Raw genomic sequence first — 17,386 nt, forward strand, 5'->3', positions numbered from 1 at the left:
ATATTCCACTGCTTCTTTTAGCTCTTTCTTCATCAGTTTCTTCAGGGCATAGATATTCTTGCAATCTCCTGGTAAAACCGATCTCTTGATGGCACGAGTTTTAACGTTTGGACCCACTGCAACATCCTTTTGAGCCGATTCATCTTTCGATCTTTGCATAAGAGTCTGCCACCTCACAATACCCTTGACGCTAGCTAATGTCTGTGACCAATTTTGATCAGCTGTTTCAGAGCGTATCTTCTCTGAAACCACAAGTCCATTCTCCTTTGACAGTAACCTCCGAAAATTTGTACCAGTTTGTGGTAGATGTCCTGGATAGCAGCTCGCCTTAGCCTTGTACATAGTGATGCTGGGGAAGAGATCGTACGAGTAACGGTACCCATCTTTCTTGGTTTCATCAGCGTGGGTATCTTGTTTGGCTCCATCTAAATGAGGCTGGAGTATCTTCTTCCACTTACTCTCCCTAGAAGGTTTACACGTTGACACATTGTTCGACTCCTTCATAGGACTAGAGACTGGTTTGTTTTCTTTCAGCTTCTCGTGTTGTTGGAAGTTATACATGTCGGACACCTTCTTGAAGGCGATCAGTCTATTGTATTCACGGTTGAGGGTCTTCACAATCTTTGAATGCTCGGATGTTTCTATCCTTTGGTCAAAGATGATTTTGTCCAGGTGCCTCTTGCAGGAAAGGTCTTCCTTTTCGTTCTTCATCTTTAGAGCCCACATAGACTGTGAACTCATACGCATGGCAGAATTGAAGTGAGATTCCCAAGAATACCATCCCCTATATGGATCTGACACTAGTTTTCGTGGCATCGTCCTCGGGTTCACGTCAGGGATAACGGTAACAGGGCCTGTACAGCTGTTGTCCTCTAAACAGAAATGCCAACTTTTGATAATTGTACCTGTTGGAATCCCTGATGGGACTCCACTAAAAATTACTAGAATTTGTACATAACTCCGAAAGTGTCATCCCAAATATAACATACGTTACATTTGAACACTTTCTAAAAGGTATTGTCTGATCAATACTTATTGCTTATTACAAAAAAAACCCTGCTAATGTGGTTATGAATTGATATTACAATTACAATACAATTTATTGAATGATCAATAGTTATCCCTTTCATAATGAGATTAGTATGTGAACCTAATTATCTATGACTTAAGTGATCTTAATGATGGTTATAGTGAGTGAGTGAGTTGGGTTTAACGCCGCTTTTAACAGTATTCCAGTTACATCACTGCGTGTCAGCTTAATGTGGAAGGAAAGCCCGAAGTGATGCAGGTCTCAGACGTTTACCACTTCGGTGAAACCCACGAGCACGGGTATGGTGCTGACAAACCTAGAAACATAATCGGGGCGAAGCGGTATTCGAACCGACAATCATAGGTTTCTGGCGTGCCCAAAGGACGCAACTCTCCACAGGGATTCGCGGCGCCTTAGACGACTGCGCCATTCGCCAACCGGATGGTTATAACTAGGGGCACGCATGTTATTGTGATCTGATGCGCAGCAGTTCGCTGTTCAAAATTGCGTCTACGGCGTGGCAGAAACCTGTGACCACAACCAGATGACAGTATCGGTGGATGGAACCTTCTCTTTCAAGTGAAACAAACAAAAGGCTTCCAAAGGTATATTATCATCTCGTAAACACATTCCATCGGCATATCGTACCCGAACCACAACAGATACAGCATAGAGATGTTTCTCCACTGAATCATATAATTCCATACCCCACATCTCAGGTCCATGTAGTAAAATTATATATATTATCTGGCGCTAGATAAATTTGAAATTTAATAAACATTACAGGCCGGTACATGTTGGGTAGAACCTTAGTAGATTTGAAAATCATAGCCAACTGTGTACATGAGCAAGAATATATATTAAAACTTAAAATCTGTACCGGGTCGGTGGTCGTGTGTGTCCGTGTGTGTGTGTGTGTGTGAGAGAGAGAGAGAGAGAGAGAGAGAGAGAGAGAGAGAGAGAGAGAGAGAGAGAGAGAGAGAGAGACCATGCCGCAGTTTAACACCCCACCCATGCACAGTTTGCCTACTCGAGGCCTTGTTTCATCCAGGTAATGCCGAGCGCCATCGTTTAACGTCTTTTGGTATGACCGACCGTCCGCTGCCCGGGCAGACACTCTATCCACTACACCACGGAGGCGGTCAGGGACAGCGTTTTAAACATACACAATTAATACTGGGAATTTTGTGAACCTAAAACATAAAGTCAACGAAGGCGAAACTCCCATGTTGGTGTGTTTGTTGGTTTGTTGTTTAAAGCCGCACTCGGCAATATTCCAGCTTTAAGACAGCGGTCTGTAAATAATCGAGTCTGGACCAGACAATCCAGTGATTGGCATCATGAGCATCCGTCCACACAATTGGGATCGATGACATGTATCAGCGAGCCTGACCACCCGATCCCGTTAGTCGCCTCTTACGACAAGCATAGTCGCCTTTTACGGCAAGAATGGATTGCTGAAGACCTATTCTACCCCGGATCTTCACCAGACTTTTTCACCATACGCATTATAATTGGACTAGTCTATCTTACGACAAGCATGGGTTGCTGAAGACCTGTTCGACCCCGGATCTTCAAGGGTCACCGATGTAGGTATATCATTTCATCAATACGTATATATTTTCCTGTAGGAAGTGTGTTTATGTGGAAAGAAAATGTCAAATTTTTACCTCTGATTGTGTCGTTGTTTCCCCCGTGGTTTTGCGAATATGCTCAGATGTATTTGTAACACAAGGTACGAGGCTCCGACTTTGTCACGGGTGTTATATAACCATGCATTCTTCCGACGTCAACACAATAACCCCACATTATGAGCGGTCGTCGGTTAATGCCCCTTGGAAAAATATTAACATCGTTGACTGCAGGTATATAACGGTGTTCTCTTTTTCTTCTAACAATCGGATTATCGGTAATTTGGATGTATTATGAATATGTCGAAGGGAATGAAAACAAAATATGTTATCCCTAATACGCGGTGTAAATATTTAGGCAGGCAGGAGAGGAGAACCTAATCAGGCCGTACACCTATGGTTGGTTCTTCGGTTTGTTGTTTAACGCCGCACTCAGCAATATTCCAGCTATATGACGGCGGTCTGTAATTAATCGAGTCTGGACCAGACAATCCAGTGATTAATATCATGAGCATCAATCCACGCAATTGGGATCGTTGACGTGCATCAACCAAGTCAGCGAGCTTGATCACCCGACCCCTTTAGTCGCCTTTTACGAAAAGGTCACCAACTGATATATCGCCCTCGTAGTTTATATCACAAGCGGCTGATGAATTATTCAAGCTCCGCAGCAATTACACGTTTTTTAAAGCGAAATTGCAATCCTTTGCATATGTTTATTTATTGTTTAACGTCGCACTCAGCAATATTCAAGCTATATGACGGCGGTCGGTAAATAATCGAGTCTGGAACAAGCAATCCACTGATTGACATCATGAGCATCGATCCACGCAACTGGGATACAATGACAAGTCAGCGAGCCTGACCGCTCTATCCCGTTAGTCGCCCCTTACGACAAGCATAGTCGCCTTTTACGGCAAGCATGGGTTGCTGAAGACCTATTCTACTCCGGATCTTCACGGGTCTTAATCCTCCGCAGAAAGACTTACCGAGTGTACCGTATTTACGTATTGGTGTTAATAGATCTGTTTCTAGGTTTTCGTCATTGTGTCATCAACCAGGACTTACACTACTTCGGTCAGTGTCAGTGAGTATGGTTTTACGCCGCTTTTAGCAATATTCCAGCAATATCACAGCGGGGGACACCAGAAATGGGCTTCACACATTGTACCCATGTCGGGAAACGAACCCGGGTCTTCGGCGTGACGAGCGAACGCTTTAACCACTAGGCTACCCGACCGCCCCCTACACTACTTCGGGCTTTCCTTGCATCAGATTGATATGTCGTGATGTAACTGAAATACTGTTAAAAGCAATATCTAACTTACTTACTCATTGTGAGCTTCCCACTTGTGATAAAAAATGAGTGTATATTTTCAAACAATGATATTAACTAATTCTAAAAATGCGTTGAGTTTCAAATAAGAAAGAAAGTGAATTTTGTGTGTGCTCTTCCTCTTTATGTGTGTGCCCGTGTTTGTTGTTTAACCCACAGCAACATTCCAGCTATAGGACGGCGGCCTGTTATTTATGGAGTCTGGACCAGGCAATCCCTTGATTGATATAATGAGCAACGATCCACTCCGTCGATGTTCGATAACGCGCATTCAACCAGATCACTGAATCTGGGCCCCGTTCCACAAATGATCTTAGCGCTGCGGGGACCGCCTCCGTGATCTAGTGGTAGAGCGTCCGCCCGGAGAGCGGAAGGTCCAGGGTTCGATCCCCGACCGCGTCATACCAAAAGACGGTAAGATGGTACTTGTTTTTACCCTGTCTGGCGCTCGGCATTAAGGGGCTAAAACAAGGACTGGTCGGCTCGGAGTCAGTATACTGTGTCTGAGAGTGGTATTCATGTTAAACTGCGTCATGTTATCTCAGTGAGCTAGAACTATAAATCGGCATTAGTCAGGACTAGTACAAGCAGCCACACAAACACACACACGTACATGCACGTCGCTATATAAGTGCAATAATCTTTGACGAGACGTTAAACCCCATATATGCATTTCACCTCGCCTCACCTCTTACCGCTGCGACTGTCGTCAATCTGTGTTAAAGTATGGGAGCTTCGATCGCCCTAGTGCTAAGATCGCTTTAAAGAACGGGGACCTGACCACTCAATCCATCCATTTCCGATAAAAATGTGGCAGATACCCATTATATATCAACTCCCAAATTAGATGCTTGAAAAACTGGTTTAACATTCTTGGAATGCATGAACGCCGAATCCCCAAACGTGCTTATAATATGCTTGTACATTAAGACGACATGGGCAAATTAACACGGGCATCACATATTAGAAACTTTTTGTTTTCTCATGGCTACGGCTTTGTATGGTTAAACCAAACAGTTGATGATTGTGAACAATCTATTTATATTTTTTTATCAGGAATGGCATTCCACTCTAGAAAACAGTTCAAGGTATGACTTGTACAAAACGTCCTATTCAACCAGAAAATACTTATCTACATTAACATCAAGAACCCTTCGACGTCCATTTATTCAATTTAGGCTCGGATTGTTAGATCTCATGATAAATGAAGGAAGAAAAATGTCCACTGAATATTCGAAGAGGCTGTGCCCATTATGTCATTCATCTATAGAAAATGAAATTCATTTTGCTTTTGTCTGTCCTTATTATTGCGATCTAAGAAGAAAGTTTATTCCAGAACGCTATCTGTCAAATTATCCTGTAACCTGCTTTTATTTCTCTTCTTTCTTCAAAAGATGCTGCTGTCATGTTTTGTTTGTTTGTTTGTTGTTTAACGCCGCACTCAGCAATATTCCAGCTATATGACGGCGGTCTGTACAATAATGGAGTCTGGACCAGACAATCCAGTGATCGACATCATGAGCATCATTTAAACTGGCTATATATGTTAAAAATGCAATTTCCCTCAGAAACAAATTGTTAAACATGAGTATATATCAAAATATGTAAACTACGTATTTGTTACTCTCTTGTATATGGACCGGAGGCCTTACATGCAATAAATATCTTTGACTTTGACTTGATTTTTACAAGCCAATGATGCCGGAGGCCCGTCAAAACTCTAATCCGGAATCCCCATTTGAGATACGTTGTTTTATAAATCCTAAGTAACCTACCTGTTTCTTGTCCTGACCATCATAAAAGTGCATGTGGCCTTTGCCTGCAAGGTAATGTAGTCAAAAAGACAAAACAGACCAAAATCCAGATTGAAAGGAGAGCATGCCACGTTGTCAAGACAGTCGGTTGAACGCTACGATTGTTCATGAATCGTTTGGTCTCTGACATAAAAGGAAACTATATAAAGGTTATTGGTTTTGGTCATGCCATGCTGTCTTTAGTGCGTATACGTGCTGAACTTCTATAATAGTTCACCCTTTGCAAAGCCATTCATAAAACATTGTTTATTTCGAGGTCAATAGTCCTATATTCTGAAGATTGTATGTCAGAGTATACCACTCAACTTTTGATAAGGATAATCAGACATGTTATTCAATTTATATTATTTATTTATTTATACACTTATAATGAGAATCAATTTTGAGTGAGTGAGTTGGGTTTAACGCCGCTTTTAACAATATTCCAGTTATATCGCGGCGTGTCAGCTTAATGTGGGAGGAAAGCCCGAAGTGATGCAGGTCTCAGATGTTTACCACTTCGGTGAAACCCACGAGCACGGGTATGGTGCTGACAAACCTAGAAACATACTCGGGGCGAAACTGGATTCGAACCCACAATCATAGGTTTCTGGCGTGCCCAAGGGACGCAACTCTGCTCAGTGAATCGCGGAGCCTTAGACGACTGGGCCACCCGTGTCCCCCGAATCAATTTTGTGTCTCATGGAAAGATTTTTAAAATTTTTAAAAGGCGGAGAAGTACACTAATTGATATCAACTATTCTCTGGTAAAATTCGAATCTTCGAAGGTTTCATAGTGTCTTACAGCACACGCAAATACTCTGCGTTCCACGAACTGTTCACTGAAGCTCGCGCAAACTTCACCATTCACATTCGAAGCAGATTGCACGATTTCATATAAACCATACAGTTCGTGCAGGTGTTTGTTGTTTGAGGCTTGTCATGCTGAAATATACAAGTTTCACGTAGCACGAGTGTCCCGTCTCTGTAAACTGTATACAGTACTTTATCAGCATAAATGTACCCCACGTAACCAAAATAGTGAACCATAGGAAGAAAGTATTTGCCTGTGCTCTTATTTCTCATACTGCCTCCAAAATAAGAATATCCTCAAAAGCCCAGGCAAGTCTTCAATACGTGACAAGATTTCTCCCGTTTCAGGAAGCCAACTCGCTCAACCAGTCACTCAAAATCAGGACCCTTCTCCACAGAATGATCCAAGCGCTTTGCCTTTCTTAACGGGCGTAATTTAAAACACATGTTGATATCCGACATCATCAGACCCGTGAAGATCCGGGGTAGAATAGGTCTTCAGCAACCAATGCTTGTCGTAAAAGGCGACTAACGGGATCGGGTGGTCAGTTTAGCTGACTTGGTTGATGGATGTCATCGATCCCAATTGCGTAGATCGATGCTCATGATGTCAATCACTGGATTGTCTGGTCCAGACTCGACTATCTACAGACCGCCGTCATATAGCTGAAATATTGCTGAGTGCGGCGCTAAACAACAAACAAACAAAACAAATCCGACATCATCAACAGACAGAAACATAATCAAAGCGGATCTTCGTTCGAGTCAACTTTCAAAGGATTTTGGCGCTTTGAAAACTCTTTGAATAGTGTCCGGAAATCTGCAATTGGCGAAAGTAGGTTTACGCACTGTACAATTGCAAGATCGCACGATAATGTTGTAAGCAGCACCAATGAACTGTCACGTGTCTACAAAGCACATACATTAGACACAATTTAATCAGTGTTTGTTTTTTACCGCCGCACTCGGCAATCCAGTGATTGATTTCAGGAGCATCGGTCTAAGCAATGGGGATACGAGCCAACATATTTTCAAATTTACACATTAGTGTCAAAAATAATGTCCAATGCAATTCCCTATTTTGACTTGTACCATATGTTCCTGTGTTTTTTTAGGTGAACAATTGACATGCCTTTGCGTGTGTTTGTGACGGATGCCACCGGTGGGGCAGGATACGCTCACTTTTTCGCCAACACATGGTATTATAACTATTTGATAGTGATTCATAAACACAATATATTATATTTTAACAAAGCAAAAGGATATGTGATTTTGTTTCCAAAATCCAGCAGAAGACTGCCGCAATGGTCTTTACACAACGAGGATATAGCTCAGAGGTCGTTGGTTACTGTAAGACTAGCTTTGTGGGAGAATGGCATGGAAGAATGGATATGTCCTTGTCCGGGTTTTGACGAAATAAGGACCCAAGGGCTCCGCGATAACCGGTTAATATCATGTAATGAAGTAATATTCTCCTATTACCCAAATACGTCCTGATGAACTCTCATTTCCACTGAAACAATAAACATATCATACAAATTGCAGAGATGGTTCTCTCAAAAGTTCAGAGTAAAAAATAACATTATTATGAAACCTACATAAACCGACAGCCTGATCGTTTTTTCCTGAACACGTTTTGTCACAGTGAGTGAGTGAATTGGGTTTATTGCCGCTTTTAACAGTATTCCAGTTATATTGCAGCGTGTCAGCTTAATGTTGAGTGAGTGAGTGAGTATGGTTTTACGCCGCTTTTAGCAATATTCCAGCAATATCACGGCAGGGGACACCAGAAATGGGCTTCACACAATGTACCCATGTCGGGAATCGAACCCGGGTCTTCGGCGTGACGAGCGAACGCTTTAACCACTAGGCTACCCGTCCGCCCGCTTAATGTTGAAGGACAGTCCGAAGTGATGCAGGTCTCAGACGTTTACCACTTCGGTGAAACCCACGAGCACGGGTATGGTGCTGACAAACCTAGAAACATAATCAGGGCGAACACAGCGTGTATGACTGACTTCCTTTGTTTGCGTAATTGTGTGTTATATCCGGCCGGACGATGTTCTAAGTGTTACACAGTTTATTCATATATGTTGTGATTAAACTGAAATCTGACACATTACGGATGTGGACGGCAGATGTATTTAGGGAGCATTGTCAAGAAGCAGTCAGATATTCAACATGGCGAAAACAGTCGTCTGCCTTCTGTGCCTTGTTTTAACATACACTGTGAGTATTAGTCCATCTTTGAAAATAGTTTATGTCATCATTTTAATATATATGCTTAGTAATTATTTCCAAATTATTCCCCTATTACTCACTTTCTTAATGTAAATTGTGTAGTCGGGGCTAGCAGTTTAGCAGCACATGCTTACACTTTTGGCGAACACCACTGTTTGTCAGTGATCCATTCATAATATTTTCATCACTCTATTGCCAATGGGGGCATGGGTGGCCCAGTCGTCTAAGGCGCCGCCATTCGCTGTGCAGAGTTGCGTCCCTTGGGCACGCCAGAAACCTATGATTGTGGGTTCGAATCCCTGTTCGCCCCGATTATGTTTCTAGGTTTTGTCAGCATTATACCCGTGCTCGTGGGTTTTACCGAAGTGGTAAACGTCTGAGACCTGCATCACTTCGGGCTTTCCTCCCACATTAAGCTGACACGCCGCGATATAACTAGAATACTGTTAAAAGCGGCGTTAAACCCAACTCACTCACTCACTCACTCTTTTGCCCATTATATCATATCAAATCTGTAATGGCGACACTATAAGGATCCATACCAGAAAGTCGCCAGTACAGTAAAATAAAGAAGTTGTTATCAATATATTGTCTGCTTTGTCATAATGCATATAAAGCAATTCATATGAAATCTGTTTCGGCAGATATTTGAGACTGATAGTTCTCTGGCACTGACTTTTTGAATTCACTATCGTGCAACATATGAATCAGTCGAGGGAAAAGGGGCGCTATTCTTATTCATTTCCTTGTGTTGAGCTGGGGGAACTTATACCCTCGTGGATGAAGCGTTAGCTCATGACGCTGAAGTCGAGGGTTGGGTGAAACGCGGGTTGTGTGGAGTCCCGAATTGTGTTATGCCCTAGGTTGTGTGTAGACGAAGGTTAAGTGGAGTCCCGTATTGTGTGAAGACGCGGGTTGTGGGAAGACGAAGGTTATGTGGTGTCCCGTATTGTGTGAAGACGCGGGTTGTGGGAAGACGAAGGTTATGTGGTGTCCCGGATTGTTTGAAGTCGCGAGTTGTGTGAAGACAGGGGTTGTGTGAAGACGAAGGTGATGTGGAGTCCCGAACTCCGTGAAGTCGCGGGTTGTGTGAAGACGAAGGTTATGTGGAGTCCCGGATTGTGTGAAGACGCGGGTTGTGTGAAGACAGGGGTTATGTGGAGTCCCGAACTCCGTGAAGTCGCGGGTTGTGTGAAGACGAAGGTTATGTGGAGTCCCGTATTGTGTGAAGACGCGGGTTGTGTGAAGACAGGGGTTATGTGGAGTCCCGAACTCCGTGAAGTGGCGGGTTGTGTGAAGACGAAGGTTATGTGGAGTCCCGGATTGTGTGAAGACGCGGGTTGTGTGAAGACAGGGGTTATCTGGGGTCCCGAACTCCGTGAAGTAGCGGGTTGTGTGAAGACAGGGGTCATCTGGGGTCCCGAACTCCGTGAAGTCGCAGGTTGTGTGAGGACAGGGGTTATCTGGAGTCCTGTATTGTGTGAAGACATGGCTTATCTGGGGTTCCGTATTGTGTGAAGACAGGGGTTATCTGGGGTCCCGTATTGTGTGAAGACAGGGGTTATCTGGAGTCCTGTATTGTGTGAAGACATGGCTTATCTGGGGTCCCGTATTGTGTGAAGACAGGGGTTATCTGGAGTCCTGTATTGTGTGAAGACAGGGGTTATCTGGGGTCCCGTATTGTGTGAAGACAGGGGTTATCTGGAGTCCCGAACTCCGTGAAGTCGCGGGTTGTGTGAAGACAGGGGTTATCTGGAGCCCCGGATTGCGTGAAGACAGGGCTTATGTGGAGTCCCGGATTGCGTGAAGTGGCGGGTTGTTTAAAGACGCGCGTTCTGGATTGCTTGAAGACGGGTTCAATGAAGCCGTTGCTGGGTTCCCCACGCTGTGATCTGTCTGTAATATTGCTAATAACGGCGTCAAACCACGCTCACTCACATCTCCATGCAGGGGTTTCTACTCCCAGGTAGATGAAAAGGACAGCACACTGATCCGTTGACTCGGGTAATCACGTCAGACGTTTCGACCTTTTCCCACCTGGTGTAGAACCTTGCGCAACAAAAGTCGTCCAGTTTATCATATCAATACCATGATGGATACATAAATGCCATGGAATGTGTACAGTGTGCATTTATCTAGAATGATCAAAGGGCCTTTGTTCTACATCAAACGATAAAAATAACACACGTACATTGTATAGCAGCACTACATGTATTTGATTGAAGATGTCTCCTTTTGTTGATACTCATACAGTAAAGTACGGTTATAACGAACTCAAAGGGACTACTAATTTTAGTTCGTTATAACCGTAGTTCGTTATACGCATATATACAGCATAACTACAGCAAATAGTCGGGACCAAAAAAGTAAGTTCGTTATATCCGCCAGTTTGTTATAAGCGTGTTCGTTATAACCGTAGTTTACTGTATATCTAAATGTAGGTCATGGTCAAGGGACAGAGCATCGCGAATACGAGATGGAGACAATATGGAAACGGTAAGAGTTTTTTTCTGACATACATGTGGCTATAAATAGCTACAAAATTAACATAAACTAGTGTCCAAAAGAAACGATACCACCTGTTTGCAACGACATAAAAGAAAAACTGAACAATGCAGAAGTTTAGGATTGGTGTTATGCTTTTGAGAAATCCTTTCACAACATCTGTACAAAAATTTCATTTCAATAAAATCTGTACAACCAATATGACAAGCCTTTAAAGATGGGTGGGGTCGAAAAATGAACATTTCGTTAGAGCACTGATCACAGAAACAACGGGAAATGTCACACCACACGTCTCAAAGTCAAGTCAGTAGCGGGTATGTCCACCGTGAGCATCAATACATGCCAGAACACGCCTACGGACTGATGACGTCAAACGTCTGATGACGTTGGGAGTGATGCGTTGCCATTCCTCGAGGAGACATCGATCCAAGTCCTGGACGTTGACTGGAGGCACACAGCGACGTCGGATTTGCCGATCGAGGTGGTCCCATAAGTGCTCGATGGGATTCATGTCCGGTGAACATGCGGGCCATGGCAAAACCTGTACGTTGGCGTTGGCAAGGAAGTTCTGTGTCAATCTTGCTGTGTGTGGCCTTGCATTGTCATGTTGGAAAAGGAGTCCACGATGCTGTTGCTGAATAAAGGCCACCACAACAGGCCGTAGGATGTCATCAAGATAACGCTGTGCATTCAGGTTTCCACGAATTATGACAAGCATCGTTTTGACGTCACCACATATGCCACCCCAAACCATTAACCCTCCACCTCCAAACGGCCGGACCTGTTGGATACAGTTAGGCGCCAAACGTTCACCAAATCGTCGGTATACAAGCTGCCGTCCATCGTTTCTGAAGATGAGGAATCTGCTCTCATCAGAGAACATAACACGTGCCCAGTCCCGCCGTTACCAACGTCGAACTCGCTTGGCCCAGATCAGTCTGTTGTTCCGGTGTCGAGGCGTCAGGAGCGGTCCGCGGTAGGGATGACGTGGCCGGATACCATACTGCCGTAGTCTCCTGTAGACGGTCTGTCGACTGATCCTGTGTCCCAGTGCTGTAGCCGCCGTGGACGTCGCTGTTACGGTGCGGTTCCTCAGGTGTAATACCCGGATGTAACGATCTTCACGGGGCGTGGTTACTCGTGGTCTTCCACTCCTGGGCCTGTCTGACGTCTGACCTGTCTGACGTAACCGCTGCATCAACCTGGTGATAGTGATGCGTGCGCAGCCCAACCTTCTGGCGACGTCGACGTGTGACGCTCCTAGTTGGACCATTCCAACGGCTCTCTCTCTCTCGATGGCTGTCAAACGTGGCATATCTTGTGTTCTTTTTTGTTGCTGTGATATCAACGTGTCTGATCAGCCGTTTTATACAGTTTTTGTGCACGTGCAGAACATGCTAGAGAGGGAAATGTCACTTTCACGAAATTTACGTTTTTTCCCGGAAGTGATCACGTGTTCCCGGTATTTTTTATCGACTATGCTGTGTTTGGGATGTGCAATACGAATTGGCATGTTTTCATACTAGACAATTCACTTAGTAAAAAACAATTTTTTTTTGGACACTAGTTTATATTAACAGTGTACTGAGGGAACCTTGTCAAGGTGATTTAATTAAACTTTAGAATTGTTGAACGAACAAAAATCCATGTCATAAATTATCCTCATTGAGTGAACATCTGAACTGTGAAACTATTAATAATCATCCCTTATCCTGTTATCATCGGAATTAATAAACAATACAGATGTTGTGATGAAAGCAACTCTGTTCATACTGGCATTATCATTAGTCAACGATGAAACTGTCAGGAAATATACACTACTTATATTAGCGTTCAGCTGAAAACTCAAACTTTATCAACGTTGAGAGGATGGCGCACATATCCATACATCTCTGTTTATGTATACATCGATGTTTATGTGTACATCGATGTTTATGGTGATAGGTTCTAAGCCGAATTGTTTGTTTCCAGGTTACGATCTTCTTCCTCGTCTTTTGAACGTCGGTGAGTGTTTCATATTTGCATTTGGAATATTCGTGCCATTGTGGTATTAACCTGTGAAGATTCGGGGAGGAAATAGTTCTTCAACAACCCATGCTTGCGCAAGGGGCGACTATGCTTGTCAACAAATAAACAAACACATCATTGCGGTATGCTTCTTACCATTTGGATACCATTTGCAACAGAATGGGCTAAAAGAAAAGAGAAACCTGTTGACTGTCTTTCAGGCTGAGTTAAGTCAGTGAGTTAAGTCAATGGTATGGTTTTACGCAGCTTTTAGCAATATTCCAGCAATATCACGGCGGAGGACACCAGAAATGGGTTTCACACATTGTACCCATGTCGGGAATCGAACCGGGGTCTTCGGCGTGACGCGCGAACGCTTTAACCACTAGGCTACCCGACCGCCCCCATAGTGATATGGGTCAATACGGGATCCATATTATAAAGAGACAAGATACGTCGACCGCCGTCTTGGTAATACGGCCAACATAGCCTGATATGAATAGAAAAAAGGAATAGAAAAAAGTGAAACAGAATTGGAATAAACCAATTCTGTCCCGACCAGCTGTCATCCAAAGTCTGGCTGCCCTACATGAAAAGTTTGTAGTTGTTGTCATTGACAAGGCCTCAAATAACACAACCATAATATATAAGCATCACCACATTCATTGTTTGATCAAAGAACTTGGTATGAGTGACATCTCAAATAATGCCACACATAAGGTCAGTATGTTAATCTGCCAGAACAACGCATCAGTACTGTCAACTTTTGGCTTGACTCATGGTCATATATATTATCATAATATATATAGTTGGATCCAGCAAATGTTCCACCCGAGCCCTGTCTCAAAGATAAGCCATAATCCTGAATACAATCAAGGAATGACGTTCTTGATATTCACAGAACTTATTGGCGACAAGTGGAATTAATACCATGTGGATTCTCAAAACCTCAAAGGATTTACTTGACTTTTTGCTATCAAGAACCAAGTTGAAGAAGCTGGAGAAGTAGAGGATAAAGTTCGGGAGATAAGTTCCCAAAAGAAAGCAAATACCATCTGAAGTTTAATGAAAAAAAACGACACGTGAAATGCTGGACTACCCCATTGATAACATCTATGTTACCTTTAGGCAAGAAGTGGGTATGGCCAGGGGCACTTATTGTGACAAAAGGATGTCCGATGCAATTCCCTATATGGACTTGTACCATATGTTCCCGTGTTTTTTTCAAGTGTACAGACCCGTGAAGATCCGGCTTAGAATAGGTCTTCAGCAACCCATGCTTACCGTAAAAGGCGACTATGCTTGTCGTAAAAGGCGACTAACGGGATCGGGTAGTCAGGCTCACTATCTTGGTAGATGCATGTTATCGATCCAAAAGAGTCCACAGGATCGTGTGGAAACAATGTTTAAACTGGTCTGTTGAGGTGTCCGACGGCGTGGACGGCTGACGGCGCCAACCATTTGTTTTATGTCCCCCGCTCGATTACTTACATTCCACCGTCACATGGTTGCAGCGTCAGACACTATTATTAATACAAGGGTCTTGTAAAGCTTGTTATTTTCTTTAATTTAGATTGCCGCCTTCCACCAAGTGGGCCATCGGGGCGTTCGGGGTCTAACGGGTTCAGTAAGTATTCTCGAGGTTGCATTCTTAAAAATATTCTTAAAACACGCTTTTACCATGTATGTTATATCACTGTTTAAAATTATGTAACTGTTTTCACCACACAGTTTGGATCGTCTAGGATATCGAGATGTGATAACATGATGTATTGCTTTTTCTCAGGAAGCAAAATGAATTATACGGACATCGAAGGCACATACTTTTCCATAAGTACACCTTCAACCTAGGAACGTACAACTACGCTCCGCCGAGAGAGCGATGAAATGACACATTATCTAGGAATTTGATGATTTTCTATCAATCCAGTTCTCTCTTTCATACAAGACCTAGTATTCAAGATATGGGAATGCACAATGGCACGCAGTATTTGAGGAATGGTGCATCTCCTTGGCGACTAAACCGCCATAATGCATGTGTTAGGGCGTTAACAGTTTTATAATGCATAGTGATTTGGGTGAGTGAGTGAGTGAGTTTGGTTTTATCGATGGGTAAATGTTTCCTTGCAGCCCAACCCCTCGACTCCCCCACTCAGTGTCACCTGTGGGTGGACGGGTCCGGGTACTGTCGCATTGGGTGGACTCACATCATCACAGAGCCGCACTGTCGCAGCGTCATCGGCAACGCCCGTTACAACACCTTGAGTAGATACGACCCCGGCCAGCCCAGAGCCCCGGACGCCGACGGAGGACCACCAGAAGGGAAGTAGACGCGACACGACAACGGCACGACAACGGCACGACAACAGCACGACAACGGATTTGTGAGACTTTCCTTTCTCATTTAAACGCCAAAGCTGTGTTCCCCTTTTGCTCTGACCGTGGCGAAATCTTGTCTAAAGCACTGCAGTCTTCTAATGCCAGGCACAATCCTTTTCAACACTGCGCTTATCTCGAACTACGGATAGCTCGATGTATCTACAGGGGTCTCGAATATTTTCGGTTTATGATATATATCTTTCTCGCTTGTTTGTTTCTGGTAATCTATAACGAATAAAGTGTCTTGTTCATGGCATCCTTATCTGCATAGTACGTTTGACAGGAATCGTGTGTTTCTTGAAGGACTTTCACTGGATACATTTGCATTACATGTTTTTCACTGTGTAGAGTTACGTCCCTTAGACAACAAAACCTAGAGACATAATCGGGGTGAACTGGGATTCGTACCAACAATCATAGGTTTCTTGCGTGCCCAAGGGACGCAACTCTGCACAGCGAATCGCGGCGCCTTAGACGACTGCGCCACCCTTGTCCCTTTCAACAGCCTTGAACACACCCTGAAAATGAATAGGCCAAAATTATTACATGGAATTTGTACGCTTGACACAGTTATACATACACTATGTTATCCGCATTCAGATGTTTGGTGTTTTGGCATTGACAGCAACTTTTAAACCTCTTGGGACCGCCTCCGTGGTCTAGTGGTAGAGCGTCCGCCCGGGAAGGGTAAGGTCCGGGGTTCGATCCCCGGCCGCGTCATACCAAAAGAAGTTAAAAGATGGTACTTGTTGTTACCCTGTCTGGCGCTCGGCATTAAGGGGCTTAAACAAGGACTGGTCGGCTCGGAGTCAGTATCCTGTGCCTGAATGGGGTATTCATGTTAAACTGCGGCATGGTATCTCAGTGAGCTAGCACTATAAATCGGCATCAGTTCGGACTAGTACAAGCAGCCACACACACACACGTACATGCACGTCGCTATATAAGTGCAATAATCTTGGACGCGACGTTAAACCATTTAACCTCACCTTTAAACCTCTTGGGGTAATAAGAAATGTTTTGTCACTGCTACTACACTGTGACTAAATAAAAAGTAGCAGGTTTTCTGGTTCATCGATCACTTGATTGTCTGGGCTGATCATGAGTGAGTGAGTGAGTATGGTTTCACGCAACTTTAAGCAATATTTCAGCAATATCACGGCGGGGAACACCAGAATTGGGCTTCACACATTGTACCCATATCGGGAATCGAACTCTCGTCTTCGGCGTGACGAGCGAACGCTTTAACCACTAGGCTACCCGACCACCCCGGCTGATTATGAATGAGTGAGTGCGTGAGTGAGTGAGTTGGGTTTAACGCCGCTTAAAACAGTATTCCAGTTAAAGGTACACCTCGTTTCTCTATGTACTTATGGCCTGTGGTTGAATATAAAACGATTGATTGACCCAGTGAGTGAGTGATTTGGGTTTAACGCCGCTTTTAACAGTATTCCAGCTATATCACGGCGTGTCAGCTTAATGTGGGAGGAAAGCCCGAAGTGATGCAGGTCTAAGACGTTTAACACTTCAGTGAAACCCACGAGCACGGCCATGGTGCTGACAAACCTAGAAACATAATCGGGGTGAACCGGGATTCGTACCCATAATCATAGGTTTCTGGCGTGCCAAAGGGACTCAACACTGCACAGCG

At 43.9% G+C, this 17,386-nt stretch overlaps 1 protein-coding gene across 1 annotated transcript; it reads left to right on the plus strand.

Annotated features, from left to right (window-relative positions):
• Nucleotides 1-8,738: 8,738 nt before the first annotated feature.
• LOC139445812 (uncharacterized) lies at nt 8,739-15,997 on the plus strand. Its single transcript, XM_071227038.1, has 5 exons — nt 8,739-8,832; nt 11,286-11,340; nt 13,321-13,353; nt 14,930-14,983; nt 15,487-15,997. The coding sequence occupies exons 1-5, from the start codon at nt 8,785-8,787 to the stop codon at nt 15,684-15,686; spliced, it is 390 nt and encodes a 129-aa protein (XP_071083139.1). The 5' UTR covers nt 8,739-8,784; the 3' UTR covers nt 15,687-15,997.
• The last annotated feature ends 1,389 nt before the right edge of the window (nt 15,998-17,386 follow it).

The sequence above is a fragment of the Haliotis cracherodii genome, unplaced genomic scaffold (assembly GCF_022045235.1).
Source record: "Haliotis cracherodii isolate W230 unplaced genomic scaffold, xgHalCrac1.p SCAF_6, whole genome shotgun sequence".
NCBI classification, from domain to species: Eukaryota; Metazoa; Mollusca; class Gastropoda; order Lepetellida; family Haliotidae; genus Haliotis; species Haliotis cracherodii.

Excerpts from the sequence above, each read along its gene's own strand:
- LOC139445812 (XM_071227038.1), top strand. The coding sequence starts at position 8,785 with ATGGCGAAAACAGTCGTCTGCCTTCTGTGCCTTGTTTTAACATACACT. Across the intron at positions 11,341-13,320 it reads ATGGAGACAATATGGAAACG|GTTACGATCTTCTTCCTCGT; the intron begins GTAAGAGTTTTT and ends GTTTGTTTCCAG. Across the intron at positions 14,984-15,486 it reads TTCGGGGTCTAACGGGTTCA|CCCAACCCCTCGACTCCCCC; the intron begins GTAAGTATTCTC and ends GTTTCCTTGCAG.